At 42.1% G+C, this 27,555-nt stretch overlaps 1 protein-coding gene across 1 annotated transcript in view; it reads right to left on the reverse strand.

Annotated features, from left to right (window-relative positions):
• Positions 1-27,555, reverse strand: part of SPOCK3 (SPARC (osteonectin), cwcv and kazal like domains proteoglycan 3) — a 1,200,438-nt gene that overhangs the window by 86,046 nt on the left and 1,086,837 nt on the right. Inside the window, exon 7 of the mRNA XM_069243980.1 lies at positions 13,131-13,352. Within this exon, the coding sequence (XP_069100081.1) occupies positions 13,131-13,352 (222 nt within the window). The remainder of the gene's footprint in view (positions 1-13,130; positions 13,353-27,555) is intronic.

Here is a 27,555-nt window from a genome sequence, read left to right on the forward strand (position 1 = left end):
GGGATGCGCTGTATTTAAGGGACTATGGCACACCCCTGTGTTTCCCCCTGCGCTGGAGCTAAATGTAGCTGCCAGCGCCAACGCAGGCATCCTTGCACCATTGTGCAAGGACATATGTGTTGAGGGGTGTGATTGTTTATGTGTGGGAAGGTGTTCCTTCCTGCACATAAACAATCACTAATGGTGCTTTGGCACTTTTGTGTGTGCTGCACGATGCTGCACACACAGAAGTGCCAAAGCGTCATTTTCAAATGATTGTTTAAGGGACATCTTCCTGCACATAAACAATAATTTCTGGCATTTTGCTTTTTCCATGTGTGCAGCAGGAGGACTAAAAGTGTTCCCCCACGTTGCACCCTGCTGCCGCCACCCCTAGGGGCGGCATTAGATTTTGGCGCTGCCTCAGGTTTATGAAATCTCATAAATCTGAGGCAGCATCAAAATGCAGTGGATGTTGCTGTGGCAGGTCCACAGCAACACCCATTGCACGCCCCTTCCAAGTACAGTGCTGCGTGGGAAGGGGCCATATTTACAAGGTGGCATTAGGCCACAAAAAGTGGCTTAAGGTCACCTTGTAAATACGGCACAAAAAGTGACGCTCCAATGGTGCTAGGGGCCTATAAATACAGCCCTTACTACAGAAGAAGTAAAAGAACCATTTACCTGTGGATACAGCTAGTTATAAAGGCATTCACTCATCCATATTCTCAATAACATAGAGATACACACTAATACAGTTGCTGAAACATAAAGGCAGTACTCTATACAAACACTTACACACCCACTCTCCCAGCTATAGAGCTACTCAGACACCCACTTACTGTACCAATACAGACTATCACACAACCACTTCCTTGTATATTCACGTAGTAACACTTCCACTTACGGTTTCATACAGACACTAACTCAACCACTAACTCACCAATACAAGCACTCACACCTTCAGTCATACATACATATAACCACTTACAGATATTGGTTGATGTCATCAGTGATGTCATTTGAGATGTCATCAGTGATGCCATCGGTGCTTTCAATGACTATGTCATGAGTGATGTAATATGTGATGTCATAAGCAGTGCATTACAGGGGTGCAAGGTATAGTTAGCGCAGGTTTTATATATATATATATATATATAGCCTGCCTTGGGACATTCATCACATTGTGTGCGGGGGGAGCATGTGCCCCTCCTGCAGCCCCGGGACCACCACCTCCCTGGGCAAATGTTAAAGAAAGTGATCAGTGGTCTGTTTTGGACCCCCCCCTAGCCCCAGCAACCACCACCTCCCTAGGGCTATGTACGTTGGAAAGGGGCACGCAGCCCCCTAATGAAGCCACTGATGGCCCTGGGGACCACCACCCCCCACGGCAGCTCCTGCTATGTCCCAGGGTTCCCACAACTGGGAAATAGCTGTTTGTTGTGGTTTGGCTGCAGCTTTGAAGCAAACACTCCGGTCCGATGACCTTCGTCATAGGGGAGGTTTCCTCTGTCTGCCTACCCACAGAGAGGCAGACAGGCACACAAAGGAAGCTGTTCTCACAAAGAGGGAGCTGCTTTAGCTGCTTTAGCCCTGAGGCCAACCCCCACTGCGCACGGGCAAAGGCTATGCGCTGCACAAGCTTAAGTGGTTATATGGGTTGGCTGCAGGCTCTGCGGCCAAACGCCGCTGCACACATCTAAAGGCCATGTGCAGTGGTGGTTGGATTAACATATAGTAATGAAAATTGCTTTACGTTAAAAAAACATAGAAATTCACTGAAAAAAACAAAGGTTACAGGGATGTTATAGTTAGGAAATAGAATTTTTTAAAAACCTTAGAAATTCACTGAAAAAGCAAAGGTTACAGGGACATTATAATTAGGTTCTGAATTTACTCCCACAAAACCATAGACATTCAGCAGTTATAGTTAGAGTTCTTTCAAGTAACTATAACTCCCTAAGGTAACTATAATGCAGGCCCTCACAATGCACTGCTAATTACCTCAGATACTACAGCACTCATGACAACTTTTATAACGTCATTAAAAAAATGAAACATTAGCTGTCAAATTATTCAATATAGTATTATAGTAGTTACCTTAGGGCGTGAGTTATAGTTAGTTGAAAAAAAAAACTAGCCATAACTTTTGAATTTCTATGGTTTTGAACAAGTAAATTCAGAACCTTATTATAACATCCTTGTAACCTTTGTTTTATTCAGTGAATATATATATATATATATATATATATATATATATATATATATATATATATATATATATATTATGATTAAAACAATTTAAAATTATATTATTTTGAACTAATTATTTATTCAAAATAAATTAAAGTCGAGATTATTAAAAAAAACAATATTCTTAGTGTTTTGCCAGGTAGGGTGGGACACATGAAGGATAACCCCCCAAGGGTTCCAGTGGTGTTTGGTGCACCAGCTTATGTGAACTTTTGTTCCTGCTGGTGGAAGGGTGCCTACTATAGGTGTAGGCTGGTATTACCCCATGTATTGAACTGTTATTTTCTGGTCAATTAGGAGTAATCCAAAAGTAATCTAAAAGTAATCTAAAAGTAATCCTGATGGTTATAGTGCTAGAATATGGTCACTTATGTTCCCTGATTAGGCTAATTTGAATAATGACATTGACCACCTCTTGGCAAGATGAAAGTATTTAATTGAAAATGCAGGTGTATTCATTTGACCGTACTGTCAAAATGTTGAATACTGTCAAATGTTCAAATGTCGCAAGGGGTACACAGGGATTGTTTTGCCATGTGGATTGTTGGATTATACTCTCCCTTGAGGAGACATGCAAGATTACACAATGTTTGCCCAGAGTGATTCCATCACTTTGTATATATTTGTAGAATTGTTGCATAGTATTAAATAGTGTGTGTGAATAATAAATTTACTTTTACTTTATCAAAAGAAAAAGCACAGACTGGACAATCATTTATTGAGAGTCATGCTTGTGTGCTCGTGAATGGGGATTACAAGCCCACACCACCTCCCTTGAGTAAGCTTTGAACTGCTCTGCAACGCTACCCTATGAGAGTCTAGCGCTACAATGGGGTGTTTGGTTCCCAGTGGCAGTCATGTGCGGACTCGTTACTTGTGCGGGCCACACAACTAATGACCAACCTTCCAACTTTTGATTGTTTTCATTAAATATGCGGGAACACGATTTTATGGTAGACAATACGTTTAACACAATATTTGTATCTCTGGATATTCTTTCCTAAAATATTGTGTCAGATAATCGCTGAGCTTCTGGCCCACAGGACCTTCCCATCTCAGCATTGGACTGACCCCCCCCACTACGCTGCTACATACTGATCTACCTCACTACACTGAGAATCAAGTGGTACAAGTAGTGCTTGGTCCACAGTTATAGATTCTGTGGTACAGAGGCTGTAGGCCATTACATCATGGTATGTTTATTGCATGGTTATTTAAAAACATTACAAACGATAAAACAGCAAAAAACGATGACTACATCTACGTAAAAACAACAAAATAGAATAAAACTGTATCCCCTGTGTGCTACTTGATAAAACCGTGAGAGATACTGGACAATACACCACAGGTCAACATCTTCAAAATATGAAGTACACCAATGTGCAACGTGCTGTCCTGCTACAGTGGGCTGTTTTCGCTCTGGATTTACTAGGCTACCAAAGAACTCAGCAATGCTAACAATCAAAAAGTGACGTGCAAATAGCTGTCTGTCTATATAAATGTTAGCCTTAAAAGTGCAGGCCTACTACAAGAGTTTTATCACATTCTAATTTTACTAATCAGTTGAAAATCAAATTACACTCAAGGTTCAGAGGATGCAAATTAGGCCAAACCAGTCAGTCGCTAGTGTTTGTCATATAAATGCAGGCCTACTACAAAAGATTAATCGGTCTCTGAATTTGCAAAACCTTCTAAGTGCAAGTTATAGAAAAAACATAGGAGGTCATTTTGACCTCACTCGGTGTATTATGACTGCTGGCAGCCCTCCGTCCTTTTCCGGACAGAGAGCCGCCAGCAGCCATACTGGCGGGCGGCGGGGAAGTGGAGGTGTTCTGTTGACGGTGTGGTGGCGGCGGAGCAGCCCCCATGGATCCCGTCCCCTCCCGGAAGATCAACGGACAATGTAAGTTGATCGTCCGTTAGGGGAGGGGTATGGGGGGGTGTTGTGTGATGTGTGGGTGCATGGGGGTGTGCGTGTGAGTATGTAGAGGGGGTGTGTGAGTGCGTGAATGCATGCGGGGGTAGTGTGAATGGAAATGTGTGCGTGTCTGTCTGTATGTATGTCTGTATGGATGTGTGCTTGTACTGTATGTCTGAATGAGGGTGTGCGTGTATGACTGTGTGTGTGTCTGTTGGCATGTTTGTTCGTGTGTGTGCGGGAATGTGTGTTGGTGGTGCCTGCATGCATGTTGGGTGTGTGTCTGTGTTGTGATGTCGGGGGTCGGGGTGGGGAAGGGGGTCCTGCCACCTTTGGGCGGTGGAAGTGGGGTGGGGGTGTCAGGGACGGACTCTGGGGAGGGGGTGGGGGTGGCGGAGACCCCTATCAGTGCTAGGAAAGGAATTCCCTAGCACTGATAGTGCTTTCCGCCATGGATTTCATGGCCGTTCCAAACCCCATGAACTCCATGGCGGTAAGCCGGGTCATGATACCGCCGGCAGTCTTGTGATGGCCGCCGGGCTAGAGACCCAAGTCTCCAGCCCAGCGGTCGTCTCCGCCATGGCGGTCTGATCGGAGAAGTGGCAGATGACCATGGCGGTAACTGCCATGGTCATAATTCAATTTGTTTTACCGCCAGTCTGTTGGCGGTAAAACCGCCACTTCTCCGTCAACCGCCAGGGTCGTAATGACCCCCATAATGTTACTGTGCTATAGCTCGTCATTGAAAGAGCATGGAATTATACTTGCCCGAGTAACCAGTTAGACCTGGGGACCTGCTTCTTCCAAAGCTAACACATACCGGCTGTTCAAGGCCGTCCTATCATTCATACTACGCGACCTCCCTTACCTCTTGCGCATATTGTTTAGTTGCGAAGGAACAGACTCACAGACCCTTGAAAGCTGTCTCCTACGGTCCATTGATTTCACGTAGGCATTTGGTGCCGACTGAAAAAAACTTTCCAGACCAAGCTAGTTCCACTGGGGCTTCTGCTGTAAACCGATATGTCATCACCTTTTTGCATATTCTTGTCCTGTACTGGAGGAATATGGTCGTTAGATACATACGCCTAACTTTCAGAAGGCCTGGGCAGCCACATACGATATGGGCTTCAGAGTCTGTGTGATAATGGCACAACCTGCATTGCCTCTGAGAGCTTGTCGACATCTTCCATACGGGAAGAGTTCGAAGCTGAAACAGCAATACACTTCTCATCGGCCAGTTACTAATAAAAGCTTTAGAGTATGATTGAAAATGTGTGGCCTTGTGAGAGTCTGCAATCGCCCTCTGCACCTCTGATTTCCCTGATTGTCTCAATGTCTGGATCTGTTGAGACCCTCCACACTTGTTCTTTTAAAGATTTCTTTAGATGGACTACAGTGATGGGAGGAACTTTGGAGTATATTGGGGCCACAATTAAAGTGTCCTGGGTGCTCCTCAAGTACTTCAACCAATTGCTGCTGTTGCACATAAAAATTGTTTTCAGAACTCCGCGCTGAGTCTCTGGATCCGCCCTGATCACCTGATAGTGGAATTTGATTATGTCTTTTCAACAATCTATGTCGAAATTATCAAGTGAAACACCTAGTGAATAATTGCATGCAGAGTGTGCCTCAGGGTGTGAAATATCTTCTATGGGTCTAGGTGACAGCGCTCAAGTGTCGCAGTGAGCCTGCCAGGATATGCACAATGGCAGTAGTTTATTATTGGTGGTAATTTTGCACTAATGACTCTCCGGATCACCTCTGCTGTAGAAGAGTCTAGCCTATGGTATAGTTTGGAGAGCGCATAAGTGGTCATGGCTGCTTTCTCTGACAGAAAGAAGGCCTGAAGTGAGGATTTACCAGTCTGGGACCCAAACTCCAAGATCATTGTATTTGCTTGATATCTCTATCTTTAATAGGGCCTAGATTTAATTTCAATTGCTGTTTTTTTGGTTTGTGGCCAAAAATAAGAACCTTTGTTTGGGAGGTGTTGGCCTGCAGAGCATTATACTAGTGGAGTATATCTGAGGCCCTGTTCATCCCAATTCTGGTTTGGACGAGCAGGACCAGATCATCTGCATACTGTATAGGGGAGACTTGTCTGGTTCAACTTGGGGGGGAATGTATTTCCTTTAAGCAACACCCCTCCAGATCATCTGAGTATACATTGAACAAGGTAGGGGCGTTAACGCATCCTTGCTTAAGGCCTCTGTTGGTATATGTTAGACTTGGCATCTTTTGGTGTGTTTCCCCTGTCTTTTAGCCTTCTGACCCCTTGCTTTTTAGGGTGTGCTGGACTTTGTTTTTGCTGATTTATTGTCTCTGCGCAATTTACCATAGCAGATCAGTCCTAAAGTGCAAGTACGCCCTGTGTAAATTGTGTTGGTGATTGGTTTATCCATGATTGGCATATTTGATTTACTAGTAAGTCCCTAGTAAAGTGCACTATGTGTGCCAAGGACCTGTAAATCAAATGCTACTATTGGGCCTGCAGAACTGATTGTGCCACCCACATAAGTAGCCATGTAAACATGTCACAGACCTGCCACTGCAGTGTCTCTGTGTGCAGTTTGGCACTGCCAATTCGACCTGGCAAGTGTACCCATTTGCCAGGCCCAAACCTTCTTTTTTGGTACATGCAAGGCACCCCTAAGGTAGGTCCTAGGTAGCCCATGAGCAGGGTGCAGTGCATTTAAAAGGTAGGACATGTACTGGTGTGTTTTATATGCCCTCATAGTGAAATACTGCCAAATTCAGTTTTCACTATTGTAAGGCCTATCTCCCTCATAGGTTAACATGGGGACTGACTTTTAACATCTTTTGAGTGCAGTTTCCTATTGGGAGCAGATAGAGAAAGGGAGTTTGGGATCTATGAACGCACAATTTAAAAATACGTGTTTTGGTAGAGTTGGTTATTAGATTGTCTGTTTGAAAATGCCACTTTTAGAAAGTGGGCATTTTCTTGCTCAAACATTCTGTGCCTCTACCTGCCTGTGGAATCCATGTCTTGGTCAGACTGACAGTTGGGCTGTTTGTGACACAAAGGGAGCTGGGGGGTAGCCTGCATATCCTGATGAGTCTCCTGGGCTAAAGTGGGGAGGGAGGAACTGACACCTACACCTGAAAGGGCCATGCCTGTCCTCACACAATGCAGTCTCTCCCCCCCGGAGTGTGTCTTGAGGCAGGCCTGGGCAAGGCAGGATCTTGTGAAGAATAGAGTCCTTCCTTTGAAGTTTGCTTACTTCAACAGCCAGAACGGGTATAAGTAGTGGAACCAAAACCCCAGACTTTGAGAACACTTCTGGATAAAAAGGAACCTCTGGTAAAGAGAAGAGCTGAATAGCTGGAGGAGTAGTACTTCCCCTTTGCTGTGTGTGCTTTGCTGGGTTAGCCTGCAGTTGCTGCTTCTACCTCACTTAGGACAAGGATTGGACTTTGCTGTGTATTCTGCATGCAAAGTAGAGCTTGCCCCCTGTTGGAAGTCTCCGGTATATCAAAGACTTTAGATTAATCTGCCTACAGCACTGGGAACTGTGTGTTTTGTGCTGCAACAGATGAAAAACCACCACAATGCAGTCAACGATGCCGATGCCTGCACCGTGATCTAACAATGCCACACAGAGCCATGAACCATGTTACACCACAACCCTGGTCTCACCAATGCCGCCACCTGTCACAGTTGCCGGGCCGTTGCTTGCAATATGACCTAAGGGTCCCGCACTCCACATTGCCTTGGTATCCCCGATGACAATGTTCCCTGCTGACACCTTCACCGCTCGTGAGGTACACGATGTAGTGTCCCGTCCCACACCACATCCCGGTCCACCTAATCCAGCGTCATCAACTTCAGCATCATCAACTGATGCCCCTGTCTGCATGCGACCCGTGGGCGCCACCTGGAGCCTGCACCATGCCGCACCACCACCTTGGGCCTACCAGCAAAAGCACTTCAGCAACGACAACGCTGCCTCCTACACTGCATGTCATACTGTCCCACTTCACACCGCAGCTCTGGTCTCTCTGATGCCGCAGGACGCCATTAACAAGCCGCTGCCAGCACTGCATGCCACACCATCCCACTTCTTATCACAGCCCCTACGCAATCAACGCCAGCACTCTTCATCAGCCCAGAGTTCGATCTGCAACACCCCCGGCACCGACCTCTGGAACCAACGCATGCAACGTCAGTGACACCGCAGTCCGAATCTCATTGCAAGGATCACGATGTCCTGCATTTCCAAGGTACTGTTTGTGGGCCTTCCTGACACCGTCAGTGGCCCGCGATGTCACAGCTAGGCTGAACTGTTGGACTTATTGTTCACAACTTTTGTTGTGTTTTCACTGTATTACTGTGTGTTATGTGCAAATGCTTTACACGTTGCTTGTGAGATAATTCTGCCTGCTTGTGTCAAGCTACCAAGGGGGTAAGCAGGGGTTATCTGAGCTGGGTATCTCTCTTATCCTGCTAGAGTGAGGGTCCCTACTTGGACAGAGTGCAAATTGACGGCCAACTACAGGCCCCATTTCTAATAGTATAGATTTTCCCCATGGCATGTGTTTGTTTTCGTAATCCATACCCAAGTGTTTGTGTATAATGTTGTTATCGCCGCCAGTAACTGCTTAGGTTTTCCCCAATCCACAAGTTTTTTTCCAAAGAATGCTGCAGTCAATTGCATCGAAAGCTACACTGTTGTCTGTGAAACAAGCATATAATAGTGGAGATGTTTTCAGGGCCTTCGTGCCCTAGTAAGAGAGTGCAATGACATTGTCCATGGTTAAGGAATTGGGTCTGAACCCTGTCTGATTCAATGGTATGATGTGTCCATTATCCAGTTTTAAAGTTTATGATGGAGCGCTTTGTAAAGACCTTGCATCGACATCCAGCAGGGTAATGAGCCTGTAGTTTTCAGGTTGAGCAAATAATACCAAACTTATCTCAACCAATCCATCACTTGTGGTAGACCAATTTGGATGGCAAAGGGCAAAGGGTACCCATATATGTATTCTGCCTGTCCCTGCTTTGTGTCTGACATGCATGGAAGGATCTACCAACATTAATTATACTAATAGTTTTGAGATTGAAACCAGGGGAACAAAACAGTTGCTTCTTATAATCCCACATGTGGCAGATAGGCAGTGTGCTGGAATTAACACTGACAGCAAGTGATTTCTGTTGAGTAAATTGTCATAGAATTTACGCAATACAATAACACCATTATCTAAGTGGCACACTAATAGAAATAATGTATAAATATCGTAATCCAAATGCAATGTGTTTAATATTGCGCTTGTGCTTCTCATCTTCTAACTTATCTTCCATCTAGTTATCCTATTATGTTCAAATCCATTTGTGTCCAATCATAAACGAGTCATCTAACATCACCTATCTGTTCCCTTTTCATCATACCTCCATCCCGCATTTGTTAAATTTGGCCCTCTCGGCAGGGTCAACCCCAAACTTTTTGCCTTCACCCTTCCTGTGTTCTGAACCTATTTTTGTTGGCTTTTAGGACTCTGCACACTTTACCTCTTCTAACCAGTACTGAAGTCTTGTGCTTGCTCCCTTAAACATACAAAAATTGGACTACACCCAACTGGCACATTTAATTTACTTATACGTCTCTATAAAAATGTGACTACATGTACCAAGACCCTTCAGATTACATGCTGCTAGTGGGCTTGCAGAACTTATTGTGACCCCTTACTTAAGAACATGTCTCAGGTCTGCCAAAACAGCCTGTTTTCCGATTTAGAAAAATAAGTCCATTGAAAAGTCTAAAACTCCCTTTTTATTATACATGTCACCCTTAAGGTAGGCCCTGAACAGCACATAGTGCATGATGCATTATAATTAAAAGTTGGGCATGTACTTTTAAGTTTTACATGACCTGATAGTGAAAAATGTTTATATTTGATTTTCACTAGTGAAAGGCCTAGCTCTCCCATAGGATAATACTGGTCTCCCTTTTTGCATTTCATAAGGGCTGAATTTTGTTTGGGGGCATGTAGAAATATTATGCTTGATTTCTACAGAGTTGTAATTTAAGTTTCTAGTTATTGGTAAAGTCAGTGTTTAGGTAACAATTCTGAAAAAGCCAGTTTAAAAATGTTGGCATTTTCATACCCTAACCAATTGACTAGGTGTAGTTGGCAGTTGGCCTTTATGTATTCCTCCCAGACACCCATACAATAGACTGACTGTGGTTTCGAAGGATAGGCTACCCAAGCAGGATGGAAGGGGGCAGAGCTGAGCACAGGTCCAATGACACTTCAACAAGTCTGCCTTAGCTCAGACACAAGAACTTCACACTAGCTCATTGTGACTATCGACAGCCTGGGATCAGAACAGTGAGGCAGGAAATTCCACACACTTCTGTTGGGGGGAAACTCCAAAGGCTTCTTCTACTTCAAATCTGTCATCAGGCATAAAAATGGGATCCTCAAACCAACTCTTCAGTTCACTTCTGGACCTGTAGAAGGACTCTCAGATGCATGTCCTGCTGCCAGTGGCTTGTGATGCACTTCAGAGGACTGCCTGTTGTACAAGGAGGACTGTCCTGCTACCTGACACCCACCCTGTGTCCTAGAAGGACTGTCATTCTGCTGGAGACGTGCTTTTCTTGCTTGAACCTAAGGGTTTAAGAATGACTCTCAAGCCTAGTTGTCTTGGCCCCCTGAGCAGAACCTCAGGAACACAAAATGTTCCAGCAATCTTGAACCCACATCAAGGCCCAGCCTGAATGAGGCCTGACCCTCCAAGTGGTGCCCTTCAAGTCCTGGACCTTTGGAAATATTAAAGGTGGCCCGCGAGCCCAATCAAAAACTTGGAACTTAGAAGCATTTCTGCCAAAAAGTGCTGTGAGAACTAAGAAGAGACCGGAAACTAACTGCTTGCTGATCCACTCGCGGTGTATCGCCCGTCAGCCTGACTTTGTATTTGCTCCTGCCACAATCTTTTCATCAGCCTCAAATCCTGTCCAGTAGTTCCTTGTAGAAGGGATACCATGTCTCATGGCTTCCTTGTTGGGTTCAGACTGCAGCTTCACCCTGCTGAAGATCTTTGACTTAAAAAAAAGAGAGTAGGTCTGAATGAAGAAATCTTCACTGTGACCTCCAGTGGCTCCCTGATGAACAGACATCTTTCTCAGACACCTGCTGAAATTTACCTCCTCAGAAATCTTTCTTAAAAATGTCTTCTAAGTCTGAAGGTAAGTGGAGACTAGGTCCAATCCACTTCATGTATCCGAACTGCACTCCATCGCAGTTGGCCATCACTTTCGCCTTTGCCCCAGTCTCACACAACTTGATGTCCATAGTTAGGACTCTGATCTTTTAGGCAATATTTTTTGCTTCAAACTTTACAAATTCACAAAGTCAGTTTTACTGATTGGGTTTCTGTTGTTTTGGTGTCAAACATGTATTAAAATGTGCTCTAGTTTTCTACATTTCTCTTGTGTTGTCACCTTATCACTGTTTAAATGATACATAAATATTGTACAAAATGACTCTAATTTAAACCTGACTTGTTTTGTGCCAAAGTACCAGAGGGTTAAGTACAGGTTAATTTTGTGACTTTTTGTGGTTCACTCTGACATTGTATGTGGCTGTTGCTTGAGTAGTGTTTTTCCCCACAAACCAACAACCCATTTTCTCACATCATTCATATCCTCTTCATCTTTCACGCATTTCACCTCTTCTAGTTCTTTTCATCATAATCCTGTACCTAGACTGCTTCCTATTCTGAAATTGATTTCTACTTTCTTTGAACTATTTTATAACTTATATATCTGAGACATTTTTGTCTGAGCTTGGTTATTACCATTCTGTCTGACCACATGCTCCTATTCAGGAACCCAATCTTCATGCTTTATGCCAATTCACAGGTTTTGGAAAAAAGTCAAGATGTTGTCAAACTATGAAGAGAACGAGCCAGATAGCTCTCTTCACTGATTTAATATAAACATCACATTCAGCTAGAACAGATATTTATTCACTCTAGTCTAAACCTCAACAGTTGTCTCTGAGTTCACTGAATTATATACATCCTGACTGAGAAAAATTGCTAATATGAAATAGACAGTTGTAAATGATGCATGCTTTGAATATGTAATACCTTCATGTGTTTCCAAAACAAGAAAAGAAAGAATCCATGTAGCTGAGAGAAGATGTGTGATATCTCGGGGCAACCAGTAGAAAGACTTCAAGTTTTGACTTCACCTATTACAAATTGTTCTTTCAACTTCCCTTGAGATTCAATGGAGTAGGTATTGTTTAGTAGCTATGTTGCTGAGCTTGAGCTCTGGGTCCTAATACCAGGATCAGCATTTGACAAAAGACAGTTATGTTCTGAAAAAATACTTTGTGACTTTTCATAAAAGAGCCAGATAAGACGTGTTCCCATTAGATTACTGCTACACCTAAAACTCATTTGTGAATTTCAGCAATTCAAAATATATCCCAGGAGAACTCTTGAACTGTTTGTCAGATGTATATTTCCGAGACACTGACATATGTCACATGTATCCATGTAAACTTTATTCATTTGCATATGGAATATATTTCATTCTACTACAGCAGTATCCCGTATGCCGCACTGGTCAATGGACAGCCCCTAATGTTTGAGATTGTTCAGCTTGGCATGTGGCCTATCAGATACCTCCAATGAAATATTTCATAATTGAAGAAATGTGAGACTGTTTGATGCATATGTCATTGTAAAAGGAAGATTTCTTTTCAAGTGTATACAAATCAATTTCAAGATATACAAATAAAATTATATTATAGCTCTTACTATCTAGTCTGCCCTTTTATTTGGTTCTTATTCATTTATAACATCTTTGTAGCGCTTATGTCATTGTTATCAACCCGCAAAGCAGAAACATGCCGTGCACTGGACTGTCCAATATTTTAAGTAATTCAATAGCCTTTTAAATTATGCTAATCTGCACCTACTGTCACAGTTATAGTAAGGCATTACCTTGTTGTCTCTGGAAGCAATAGCACCATTCATTGTTCGATATAAAGGTGTCCCTGTAAGTGTCACAAGAATTAAAGAAGGCCTTAGTGCACAATTCATTCTTGTCCAAGTAGATGCTTCCAAGCTCTGACTGGTCCAGCAACAAGTCATAGTTTGTATCAAGTCTGTTAAACATCCAGCCTAGAGACTCCTTGCAGATTGGCAAAATGCTGGTGTCAAACCCTGTAAAGCAATAAACCAAAAGAAGCTGCTATTAGTGAATGTTATACATTGCAATGTTCAGTCATGCACTATAGATTGTCTGTAAGCCTAACATGTTTCGTGGGGGGGCAGACATCATACCAAATTTTTTCTGCCATCAGGCTGGATTTCATTTCTCTGCATGTTTGACTCAGAAGAGGACATCTGAACATGTAACAAAGTCAAGATCCTGCGGGCCCTGGCAATTTGCCTGGGCACCCCATAATCCCAAACTAAACAACTTATCCCACTCCTCTCATTATTATTATTTTTTGGAGGTAGTGTCCTCCCCTTTCCCTCTGTAGTCATCTGATATTGCTGCTACTATTTAACACAGTGTTTATGCAACATCATCATTACAGACTCCTAACAGTCTGCATTATGGTGGCCAGCACACTCCATATTATTACAAAATAATGTTTTGGGTCCTGGACATTTCACTTACAAATCATTGCATTTATCTAATTAATTTAATAGCTGTAAATTAAGACTACAAACCCATAGTGCATAAAGATGTCATACATAAATTGAGGATAAGAAACATAGGTCCTCATTACGACCTTGGCGGGCGGCTTTGCTGGCCGCAAATGCGGCTGCACCCCCGCCGTGGCCATTTGGAGAGCCCGGCTGGGCTGGCGGGCGGAAACCTAGTTCCCGCCCGCCAGCCCAGCGGGGATCTCGCCCGCAACACAGGAGCCGGCTCCAAATGGAGCCGGCGGTGTTGCAGCCGTGCGACGGGTGCAGTTGCACCCGTCGCGCTTTTCACTGTCTGCATAGCAGACAGTGGAAAGCTGCAAGGGGCCCCCAGGAGCCCTGCGACTCCCCATACCGCCAGTCTTTTCCTGGCGGTTCAATCCCCTGGGCAGCGCTGCCCTGGCGGATTACAACCGCCGGGGCCATTGTGGCGGGAAACCGCCGGCCCCGGCGGTGCGATCGCGGCGGTCGTAATGCCTTGTGAAGCACCGGCAGCCTGTTGGCGGTGCTTCCTCCGAAACAGCCCTGGCGGTCTTGGACCGCCAGGGTTGTAATGAGGGCCATAGTGTCTTTCATGAGATGAGGAGAGGTAACAACCCAGTTACATATAATCCAGTCAACATAGGCACAGAATCCACAGGTGTATGATTTGTCATAAACTAATAAGATAGTAGCAGTGTACAAAAAAATTAGAACGCTATAAAACTGTAGAGACTTTGGCCTTCAATACGACCCTGGCAGTCGGTGGTAAAGCGGCGGTAAGACCGCAAACAGCCCGGTGGAAAAAAAAATGGAATTATGACCGCGGCAGTTACCGCTGCGGTCATCCGCCACTTCACCATTCCAACCGCCATGGCGTTGATGACCACTGGGCTGGAGATTTCGGTCTCCAGCCCGGCGCCCAGCACTAGACCGGCAACGGTATCAGGACCCTGCATACCGCCATGGATTTCAGGTGATTGGGAACCGCCATGAGATCCATGGCGGTAGGCACTATCAGTGCCATGGAATTCCTTCCCTGGCACTGATAGGGATCCATGGGGGCAGCTCCGCCACCAGCACACCGTCACCAGAACACCGCCACACCGAATCATCGGACGTGATTCTGTGGGCGGTGTTCTGTTGACGTGGCAGTGGAGGTAGAGCAGCCTCTACTTTCCCGCCGACCTCCAGTATGGCTGCTGGTGGCTTTCTGTACGGAAAAGGACGGAGGGCTGCCAGCGCTCATAATACGCGGTGCAGAAGACCGCCACCACTGACGGTCTTCAGCATGGCGGTACCTCGGCAATCTTGCGAAAAGACCGCCGAGGTCGTAATGAGGTCCTTTGTGCCATATAATCATTTCAGACTCCTAATAATTAGCATCATTGCAATTACAATTAAATTTATATTGCGCTTACTACCCCTGACGAGGTGTTGAAGTGCTTTTTGGCAAGTAAAACGCTACTTCGAACCCAAAGTGGATTAGTGTCACATAATGATTTAAGACTCCTAATAGATTGCAATATTGCCTTTGGAATTACATTTATATTTTGCTTTCTAGCCCTGATGAGGTGATGAAGAGCTTTTCGGCAAGCAGCATGCTACTTGGGAACCCAAAGTGGATTAGTGGTGGATTAGTATAGGGAAATATAACTTGTTATCTGGTGCATTATACATGTGATTTTGTTAGTTTGAATGGATAGGATAAAGGAGGGATGGAGATGGGAAGGGTCTAGAATGTGTTATATGGGAGGTCATAGTAGTAAAATGATGTTTGGAATGGGTCAAAGGAGTGATAGAAGAGAGAAGATTGTAGAAAGATTGTAGTAGTAAAATGACGTTCTGGAATGAGTCAAAGGAGGGATTGAGGAGGAATATGTCTAAAAGGGATTATTTGGGAGATCATGAGGGTGGGGTGAGTAAAAGGAGGGATAGAGGAGTTAGGTGTCTAGAAAGGGTTGTTTGGGGTATCACAGTAGTAAAATGAGGTTTAGGATGATTCAGAGAGTGGAGGTAGAGGACATATTGAAAGAGGTGTAGGATGTGAGAGTAGTGAATTGCAAAGAGATAATATTTGTTTCCTGCAGTAGGAGTAAAGTAACAAATATAATGATATAATGATTCATCACTAAATAAAAAGGTATACATATATATTTATATGGAAAATAATAAAGCAATATAATATTGTATTGAAAAATATTTAGAAATCAGACTTTCAGGTACTGCTGTACATTATTTTTATTAATTATTTTGGTAATTGTATAGGTTTTTTAAATTTTGTTGAAATGTATTTGTTTATCTAAGAATATCTATGCATTTTTAAACTAAGTAGTACATACAACATTTGTGCAAAGCACATATCTAAATGCATGCATGTAATCATATTATACATGTTTGCATACCAAAGCATATGCTAGACATTTGTGTTTTGATGTTGTGGCCACATAGGAAAGAGCAAACTCTTGAGTAGTCTTGTGAATATACAATAGTTATACCTGGATGTAATAGTTGGGGTTAATGAATTCCATAGTTTGGATACTTTTACTTGAAAAGAGAAAGATGCACCTCCTATGTTTATTTTCTTATATGCTAGGGTTTGGAGGCAGTGTCCCAATCTGGAGTGGAGTATTTTTGTTGTATGTACTTAGTGATTTTATTCCTAATGAAAAGTGGTTATGTTCTATATATTGCATGTATCTTCATGTAAATTGCTTGGAACTCAGGGTAAGTTAGTTTACGATCAGTTCGTTGATGAATGACTGAGAGGTAAATTGTGTGCTGCTAAGGACAATGTGACAGCAATAAGGTTTATCAACCACATGGGTGGCGGCACTGGCCAGGGAATCTGGATTTTCTTGCCTGGTCACAAGGGATGCCATTGGGAATTGAATGATGAGGTGGTTCTGAGGCTGATGGACAGCCAGTGTTTGTGCTCAGTTTACCAGATGGCTTTAAGAACTTTCAGCAGCCCATATGTTAAAGTCAGGGACCAATCTGGAAGGGACGGCAGTCAATGCTTCTGCAGGAAGTAGAAATAATGGTTAATTATGCCTTCACGCCCCTTTGTAACAACAGCCCGAGTAACGGTGCAGAAATGAAGGTAGAAGGCAAACTTAAATTTAGTGGCCTTCACTTTGGGAGAATTCAAGGATGGGTTCCAGTTTTGGAGTTTCCAGGGATACTCCAATCCTTCATCCTCTACTTTCAGCATTGTCAGAACTGGTGCAGGGCAGAATAACTTTCCTTCAGAATAATCATCTCAGCAGCCATACACCAGTGGAAGGTTTTCTGTCTGGGGAACACCCTTTAGTTTATACTCCATTAGATTTCATTAGTCCCAAACACAACTGCGGTTTGTTAACAAGATGCTTCAATTGTTCTTCGCATGCTCAGCAAATGGGGCTCTATGAGTGTAATGATATTTATGTTTTGACCACTGACCCCATGTTGCACTTAGCCTAACAGCACACCGTCACATTAGTGACCACCAGATGAATTTTGCCTATTGACTTTATTTTAGCATTAGCCATCACCACGTTAAAAGCTGCAAGTAGTTTTCCACATTGTACAATGTGCTCATGTTTTTATTTTGCGTGTTTGTATGTTCTTTTCTCACCAAGGGCTTAGGCTGATAAGAAAAGACGTCAGGCGACATGCTTGTTTTGAAGGGGCACCTTGGGATTGTGGCCAAGTCCTAATGTGTTCTTTTCAAAGCTGGCCTAAAGTAATCAGCATTTTTTTAATAATAAACTTCTGCAGGGAGAGGGAGGTTCCATAATTTTCCTCTCTTGTTTCTTCGAAGTATAAGAGGCTGAGACCAGATGAACCGGGGACCGAGAGTGATTCAAATCTCAGAGATGCCCAGGACGCTGGGGTGTGTCATCTTTCCCAAGAGGATAATTGATCTCTCTCTCTCCTCGATCAATTCTGGGATCTGGTGATCTGATGCTGATAGGAGGGAAATGAAGCAGATGTGCCCTTGCCTCAGGTTGGTGCATATTCTTTAATTCATTATTTGCTTTACATTGTAATATGGACACATATATTTGCTGTGTATTTGCAGTGGAAAATCATTTGTACATGTTTTCATTTCATTGCTGTGACCATTTTGAAACGTGTGCTTTCAGCATGCTGACCTTCCTTTACAAACCTTGCGAAGTGAATTAATATATGTCTTCTTTAGACTAAGAAGCACATTATAGAGATTTTTGTCAGTGCACGAGTGTTATAGCTTGGACATTAGTGAAGCAAAACATTTTGCCGTAGTCAGACAAGATGGAAGTTGAAAGTGTACGATTTAAAAGTGAAGATATATTTTTATTCAGAGAGTTAAAGGAAGCACTGCAAACCATTTCTAAAAATGCATGTGAAATTAAAATGCATTATGATGTCTTGGCAAATGTGTTTTCTTGTTTATAAGGACTTTCTAAATGTTGGGATGGGTGCTTGGATAAAACAGAATTATTAACTTTACGTATATGTTTAGAAAAGGTGCTTTTAAATGGAATGATGACTCTTTTGTCCTTGACAGGAGGGTTTGGATACTTTTGTCTGCTTACAGAAAAATGCATGAGAGATGTAAGCAGTGAGAATATGAAAATCAGAAATTAGAGAAGCAGCTTGTTGACACAAAAAACACTGTAACTATGCCTTCTTGTCAGAATAAGTTATTACAAGGTAAGGCTGATATCTAGCAAGCCATCGCAGGGAAAGCTGATTTTTCACATTCCAGTAATGAGGAGGTTAAAAAGGTGGGGGCCAGTGTGAGCTACATAAGCAGAACGTAGTTCGTGCTCAGACAATATTTAGACGAAAAATACAGAGTACCCCACAGAAATTGGCAGGAGTTGAAATGCATTCTTTAAAAGATTACACCCAGCAAGAACTAAAGGATGTTAAAGATATGTTCACACAGCTTTTGCAGAGTAAAATGTGGCCAGGACATAGAGAGATGTTGCTGTAGGTAAAATAAAAGATTTTGGAGTTTGCTTCTCCTCGCACTAAGCAAGAGACACAGCGATTCATGGGATTCTTTGATTTTTGGAGACAGCATGACCCTCATCTGAGAAAAATCTTAACCCTTTGGTACAAAGTGACAAAAAAAAACATGAGTTTTAATGGGGTGAAGAGCAGCAGTGTGGTTTTGATTTGGCGAAATAAATAATTCAACAGGCTTTAGACCTGTGGACAGTGCAGGAAGGAGACATTGTGTTGCATGTAACTACCCAGGGACAATATGTAGATTGGAGCAGGTGGCAAAAGTAGAGAAGAATACCAGTGTCCCTGGGGTTATGGACTAAAAAATTATCTGATGGGACTCTAAAAAACTGGAGAGAGCATTTAACTGAAGCCCTCCAGATTCGGAATAACAGACCATTACAAAATGTTGAAACTCCACTGAGACAACCACATTTGGCCACCAACACCATTGTGTACTGGGAAATAAAACCTGGAGCTTCAGCTCCTTACAGAGTCACACCAGAATTTGCAGGTCTTGACCTACATGCTTACAAAGTAGCCCATCTTGTCATAAGTCCAGTGTATGGAGAATTGGTGAGGAAGGGTTCTGCCCCACCACTTCTGACAGTACAAAGAAAGGGAGGTTTTGGTTCAACTGACAAAAACCCTGATGCTAAGGTGTGGGTAGAATCCCCAAATGGCCCTCCAGAACCTGCAGTAATTATAGTTATGGGCCCTAATAAAGTTCTGCTGATCATAAAACAAGGAAAGGAAAAGGGGAGCACATTCCAGCTGACAAATGTTATTGGCAACAAAGATCATACTTTTTTCTTTTACAGATCATACTACGACTTACCTCTGACCATGAGTGTGCCATGTTGTCTCCCTTCGGGCCTGTACGTCTGCGGTCGAGAGGGACAGCACCCCCAACCTGAACCTGATTGATCGATCACATTGCGCAACACCTCTGCTGCTTTGGTGCAAGTCGTGCTCCACAGATCATGGGAATGATGCAGAGTACCATGGATCTCCTATGAACCTGTTTGATTACAATTCTAATGGAACCAACAACATGGCTTGTTATCACCTGGTGACTGTTGCCAGTCACATTAAGCATTTTTAAGTTGCTAGTTGTCTGACTATTCTTATATGGGAACCTCACTTTTGCTTACATTCCAGGAAACCTTACAGGTGGACCGTGTACCTTTACATGATTAGGATGTTTCCATCTCACTCTATACCAACTTGTTATCCTAGATACACTATTCAATTAAGTGAAGACTGTGATTCAATTATTATCCCAAAAAGAATGTATAAGCTTAAGTCTTTCTACTGTAGGTGTGCCTGATTTAGATGTGTATAATATGTGAATGATAAATAAATGAATCACACTTCTATTGCTTTATAGTGATTGCTCTTGTCTATTCATTATGCATACCTAATTTGCTTGTAATGTTTTAAGAACAAAAAAAAGAGAGAAGTTGTTTTAAGGACTACAGGGCATTAGAGTCATTGGTCAAAAGGGTAGAGTGTAATGATATTTATGTTTTGACCACAGACTCCATGTTGCACTTAGCCTAGCAGCACAACGCCGTATTAGTGACCACCAGCTTCATTTTGCCTATTGACTTTATTTTAGCATTAGCCACCACCACAGGTAGTATTCCACGCTGTACAATGTGCTCATGTTTTTATTTTGCGTGTTTGCGTGTTCCTTTCTCACCAAGGGCTTACGCTCACAAGAATGTATTAAGAAGGCAGGGAAAGGTCTTGTTTTGATGGGGCACCTTGGGATTGTGATCAAGTCCCTATGTGTTCTTTTGAAAGCTGGCCTAAAGTAATCAGCATTTTCTGAATAATAAACTTCTGCAGTGAGAGGGAGGTTCTAGAATTTTCCTCTCTTGTTTGTTCAAAGTATAAGAGGCTGAGACCAGATGGACCGGGGACCGAGAGTGATTCAGATCTCAGACATGCCCAGGACGCTGGGGTGTGTCATTCTTCCCATGAGGATAACTGATCTCTCTCTCTCCTCAACCTATTCTGGGATCTGGTGATCTGATTCTGATAGTAGGGAGATGAAGCAGATGTGTACTTGCCTCATGGTGATGCATATTTTTTTATTTATTATTTTCTTTGCATTGTAATATAGATACATAAATTTGCTATGTATATTGCAGTGGAGAATCATTTGTACATGTTTTCATGTCATTGCTGTGACCATTTTTAAATGTGTGCTTTCAGCATGCTGACCTTACTTTATGAACCTTGCAAAGTGAATTAATAAATGTCTTCTTTAGACTAAGAAGCGTACTCCAGAGATTTTTGTCAGTGCATGAGTGTTTCAGCTCGGTCATTAGTAAAGCGAAACAATGAGGGAACCTACTTTGTGTCAAACTGATAATGGTGCTGTGTTCAGAATCATGTAGGAGAGAGCTAGTCCTAGATCTTTCAGGCAAAAGATATCCCAATAACTGGATTCATATGGATGATACATGTTTACTCCAAAAGGAGTAATGTTTACAAGTGCTAGTGGGACAAAAGTAATAAGCAATCCACCTCATACCCTTCTTTCTTGAATCTCTTTAGGATATGTGTTGTAAAGTACCTCAAGCAGAATAAAGGCATCACAAGGGAGATGCAGCCAAAGTGCATTAGGCAATTGTTGGATTCTATCTAGAAATGTTTTAGACATAATTTTTCCTACATCTAGCCACATGGGCAAAATAAGAGGTAGGTTTTGTTGTCTCATGCTTTGATGCTTGCTTGTTAAGGGGACTTTGGCCTCCAAGGTATTAATGGTTGGAGATTACTAGGAGATTATTATGAAATCAGTACCATGGAATTTGCCTTCAGGAAGTTCTGTTTTAAATATGTGGCGTATATGGCCTCAGTGTTACTCAGCAAGTTTGGATCTTATATAACCCTTAGAATAGGTGAATAACACAGAGTGACATTAACTGTTCTTTTCTGGATGCGAAGGCAAAGATCATCCCAGCCAACAATAAAGCTATCTGCTGTCATGCCCAATGGAAGCCCACAAATGCAATGGCACTGTATTCTTCGGTATACTGTTTAAACAAAAGCTATTTGAGTGTTTACCTTTGTATGTATCAAGAACATAATATTCAGATGTTGGACATTCTGAACATTTTTAGCTCTGTGACATTGGTTTTAGATGACATGGAAGATCTCACATGAGCACCTAATGCTGGTGTGGCTCTTTTGGACCAAAACCAGAGTAACAGTGGGATGTGGTGACAGAAAAGGCTGGGCATAATACTTTGCACAATAAATAAAGTAGGTTAATTGTGACTATTGTATTCTATCTTTCCCAGCTCACTGATATCTCTGTACCTTTTTCTCTAGTTCAAATTGTGCTGTTTAACTCAGTTCTGTGAGTTAGAGCACAAATCATCTGCCTCTACATCAACATTTACCTCACCACTCTATCACACTGTTCTCACTACCCCTTCTTTCCTTTGTAGCAACTTCACCTTCTTATCTGCCTCATTTCTTTCTCCCTACACCTCATCTTTCTACCCTTCACCTCCTCTCTAGCATTCTCTATGCCTCGCAAATCTATTTACCAGAAACTACCTTGTATACCTCACTTATCAGTTTTCCATCATTCTACCTCACCACTCACTCAAATGTGCACCTCTTCATACTTTGTTCAACACCTCATTTCTCTACCTGTCTACCTCTCTCTACATCATCTCTCTTCTTACCTTACCTCTCACTCTATACCACTCGAGTGCACCTGATCCATTGCTCCACTTTTCCTTCTAGCTCCTGCTCTCGCTACCTTAATCGCTCTTAACCTTACATCTTCCCCGACCCTACATCATGTTACTATTATTCAGAAGAGACGTCAATCACTTTCTAGCCAGAGAAGTGTACTCTTAGAATGGGGAAAGGAGGGATAAGCTAGGGAAGAGAATTAAGGAGAAAACTATCAGATTCCTTCTGATAAAATGATGAAAATTCTGGAAGCAGTGGTTTCATTTTTCCTATTGCTGATTGATGCTTGGTATTTAAGGGGAATTTACTGCTAATTATGAATTTCTACCAATCCTATTAAAGCTACTATCTCAGAGCTCAACATGAGTATATCTCATATTAATGTTATGCTCTTATACAATAAACAACCACCAAGTCGCCCTTACTCTTTTTTCCTGCACTGAAAGGAACAGGCTGATTAGGTAGTAACTTCCACATAAAATATTGAAGCCGCACGACAAAAACAAAATCTAAATTCACAAACCTAAAGAAATGACTTTATTAAAGTTTCTTCAAAACTGTGTTTGCCTACTATTGGGCTGGAGTTTTGACATTTTGGGCTTTCAGCTATTTTTACATGTTCCAGGGTCTGAACGTTTAACATATAAGTAAGTATTGATTGGCACAATGAGGCCTTGAATTAGTTGAAAATGTATTTTTCCTCATCCACACCCTCTTTTCACTTTGTTCTGCTGTAAATACTTCTTGGCATCTTCTTCACTTCACTATCGCACACACAAACAACACACCTTCACCTGCAAGCACTGCATTATTTTACTTTTGCCCTGTCAATATTCCAAAAAGCACTTCACACTATTTTACAGATAATTACAATTACAATTGACACTAGTCACCATTGCTCTGTGCACTCAGCAGAGAGGTCAAAGAATGGGTGGGTATATATTTTGGATACCTATATGACCCACTGACAGGCAATGTGAGAAACTCTGGGGCATATTTTGAAGCCCCTTGTGCCGTTTGTGTGCACTTTTTATGATGCACCGGTGGCGCATAGTGCAGACCCATATCTACAAAGCCACACAATGCTACTTTGCTTGGCTTTTCATGGCCTCACAGATATGGTGTAAAGCAACACAGCGCTTGTCGCCTCGCTGCCTTACACCACGTGAGGGAGCCATACCATGGGCGTTTTGATGGGTGTTCCCATGCAGTACCCATGGTTTTTGACACATTCCCAGATTTACAAGAATCTGTAAACCTTGGAATAAGTCAGAACTGTACACCTCCCTGGGGCAGGCGCAACAAGGAGAAATCATTTAATTTCTCCTCGTTGTTTCTTCTATGTGGGCTGCATTTTGTAGCACACATAAAAAGAGGAAAATGCCTCACTGGAATATTTTTGTGCAGGAAGGTATCCCTTCCTACACAAAACCAATCCTGCTGACAATGCAGACACCCTTGCACTATGATGTAAGGGTGCCCCATCTGGCGCTGGGCAGCAATTTGTGCCCCAGCGCAATGGGAAAGGGCAGAAATACACAGTATTTTGAAAACACTGTGCATTTCTGCCCTTTCAAATTCGTGCAGGTGAGCACTGCAAGAATACTTGCAGCAGCGTCCAGCCCTAATTCATTGCACTTATGCCCTATTGCTTTAGTCTCAAATCGAGAGCTCTCAATAGTGATGCACTATAAGCACCCACCAACAACCTGAACACACACAGAAGACTACAGGAAACTAGGTTCACAGTATGCACAATAAAAACGCATTATATTTTGTGAAAAAAATACAAAAAACATAGATGAAGCGAATACTCTTAAGGAAGTAAACTAGGTAAAACATTTTAAAATGAAATAAGAGCTACCTTATTGACATACATTTATTTAATGACTTTAAGAGTCATTGCTGAGATATCATTGTTTAGAAATCAATCACTGTTTTGCCTATAAAGAACATCATTATAGGGCTCGATAGGAACCCATTTCAAAGTTAGTTTCTAACTAATGTTGGTTCTGAAGCCTGGAGGGATCTTCCTCACTTAAAGACATGGTTGCACACATATTGGATTTTACAGACTCATTTTGAGGACCCAGCTCTCATTTTATCTCCATATTACCAACTCATACCAAGGCAGTTGAACTGTCCTCTTCCTGTCTCATTCTTTGGTTTATTTTGTAGTTGCCGTCCTGTTTTCAACATTTAATATGGCCATATGATTATTGAAAGCTTCTTGCTCCTGCTGTTTTTTAGAACATCTTAAAACAAAAGCTCTGGAATAAAAAGAACTGGAGAAACGTTGTTTCCTGTATTGTATGACAAGAATGAAATTTCCCTAAACTTGGCATGCAGCAGATCAGCAAAGTGGTATGGTTTTTAGAACAGAGATTGTCTAGCAGTTTCATCAATGTACATTTCCGGTCGCAAAATATTGAAAATATACAAATTTCTGAGGTGGGATGTTAAAGCATTCACTTTACCAATGGGTGCTTTATCCTTAGTGAGCCCAAAAAAATACTGTGGAGTAGTTAGTGGTTTAAGCGACCACTGTCAACTTTCAAACAAACTTTTTTAAAAGAGTAAAATGTATTTTTTAAACACGGCCCCATTTAATTTAAGGAAATGGGTTGCATCAACAAAACAAAATGTTTACTTTATTTAAATGCCTATTCAGGGATGGTGGCCTGTTGTTCCTTTGATGGCATCCAATCGGAGTAAGTCACAAATTGCAAACTCCCCAATATTTGTGAGGAAGTTCATATTACGGCTCCATCTCAACAGAGATTTTGAAAGCTAACTTTTTTGTACATAGGTCGTTATGTAAAATTCTACGCTTTTCATAAAAATACTGGCCACATTTTCCAAACGGTATTTTATGACAACTGTTTTGTACATTAGGCCAGACGTCTACAAAATGGCACTCTCGAGAAATTGATCCTACGTTCTAAATAAGAAAATTCCAAGGAATTACTGTATGTGAACGGCAGTGAAGGTTTTCCCGTGTGTTTACGTATTTAGCGACAACACAAAACCATTCAATTTCTAGCATGTGGAATGAGATACCCACAGACACACAGATAGGTTTTCTATTTGTGAAGACGTTGCATTATTGAAACAGGACAGGCTTATGTGGTCTCTCAAAGCTTTCTTTAACATATAATAAACATAACTTTAAATTGCTTTTGTGCCTTTGTTTTTAGACTTGGGGCCTGATTAGGAACTTGGTAGACAGGTCACTCTGGCACAACAGTAACGGATATCCCCTCTGGCAAAATCTTATCGAGGAGAGGATATCTGTCACTAATGGGAAATAAGGCCCTCAGTATTTATGATGGGCTCCACTTTGTGCTTTCTAATTCAGCCGAACCGCCCACATTCGTTTTTCATTGTCAATAATGCTTTGCAACTGAGTTCAAATGCAAGTAATTGTATAATATAAATTAATGCCAGATAACTTACCGGTAATCCTCATTACTCCCATTCCTTATTCCTCGTCCCATTACTTAGTATATGCATGCTGTGAGGTGAGCCTCGCTCATCTACCAAGCAACTCCTAATTAAAATTACAAAAAAATAACCCTGCCTCTTTTAGTAGTAAAGGGGAACACGAATTATGCACTTCCTGAACATACCAAGCCTCCAAAAACACTTCAGACAATGAAAAGGTATGGAGGAAACATAAGAAATGGGACAAGGAATAAGGAATTAGGGTAATGAGTAATTATATTAATTCCTCGACCCATTTCTTACTATATGCAAGAATACCCAAGCTTATGTAAACGACAGAACACAGAGTCATGCTCAAAATATTTACATAATACTGAAATCAAAACATAAAGAGACATGATTCTGTCAGTAGAAAAAAGGAAAAAAAATATCAGTTCTATACCTGAGAAAAATTTAGAACTGGTCTTCCAAAATCTAACTTAGATCCCTGAACTAGATTCAGCATATAATGGTCAACAAACATAGACTGAGAAACCAAGGTTACTGCGGCACAAAAACCTGTAATAGAAACAACACCCCACTCTGCTCATGACACAACCATTACAGAAGCTGAGCAACCCCAGACCAACCCAGGAGCCACAAGGTCTGCCACAGAGTAACAAATGAAGGTCACCTCCCTTATCTAATGGGATATGGTGAAAAAGAAACCTTTTCCCCTTGCTTTGCATGACCAAAGTTCACAAAAATGGGATTACCTCATCCTAAAATCTGCAGATCTAGCCAAGTAAATCTTTACTGCCCTGACTACATCCAGAAGAGATTCACCAGCAGAGGAGGAATAAAGCATAGGATCCACAATTTCCTGAGTCCTGTGGAAGAGCAAATTCGCCTTGGGGAGAAACTTAGGATCCAACTTTAAAGATAGTACAATCCTAAAACAATCTAATGTAAGGGGCTCATATACAAGGCAGTGACAATGGCAACCAAAAAAAACAGCTTTGATGTGAACAATTTTAGAGGAATATGAGACAGTGGCTGAAAGGGAAGTCTTAAATACCAATAGTAGGCCCTCAAGTCAGAAAACTACTCTGTACATTGGTCAACAAAAAAACCCTAAATAGTCTGGAAACCCATTTTTCAGTCTCAGATAAAGCACTTCAAGGGGAACAGAATACCTTAACTGCAGCCCATTGAAGTCTAGGAGTCGCCGGAGACCTACCTTTGTCAAATCTTTGCTGTAGGAATTGCAGTATGTTCTCAGTGGAGACTGAATAGGAGACAAATCAATATGTCTACACCACTTAACAAATGAGAGCCAGTGATGAACATAATACTTTTAGTGATGCACTTCCCAGAAGCCTGAATAGAGTGTGACACAGCCAGAGACATGCCTGGCAATGTAGACCCTTCTTCTCAAACTGCAGGCTGCTAACATCAACCTCTGGAGAGAAGGAGAGCCAACAGGAGGTAAGATTGGGCTTGGAAAGAGAGAAGAAGAAACCACACTGGGACCACTAGCATTTCCAAAAGCAGAGGAAACCTATGTCTCTGAGGCAGAATGGACAAAATTCACCACGTGCTAACT

The sequence above is a fragment of the Pleurodeles waltl genome, chromosome 1_2, assembly GCF_031143425.1.
Source record: "Pleurodeles waltl isolate 20211129_DDA chromosome 1_2, aPleWal1.hap1.20221129, whole genome shotgun sequence".
NCBI classification, from domain to species: domain Eukaryota; kingdom Metazoa; phylum Chordata; class Amphibia; order Caudata; family Salamandridae; genus Pleurodeles; species Pleurodeles waltl.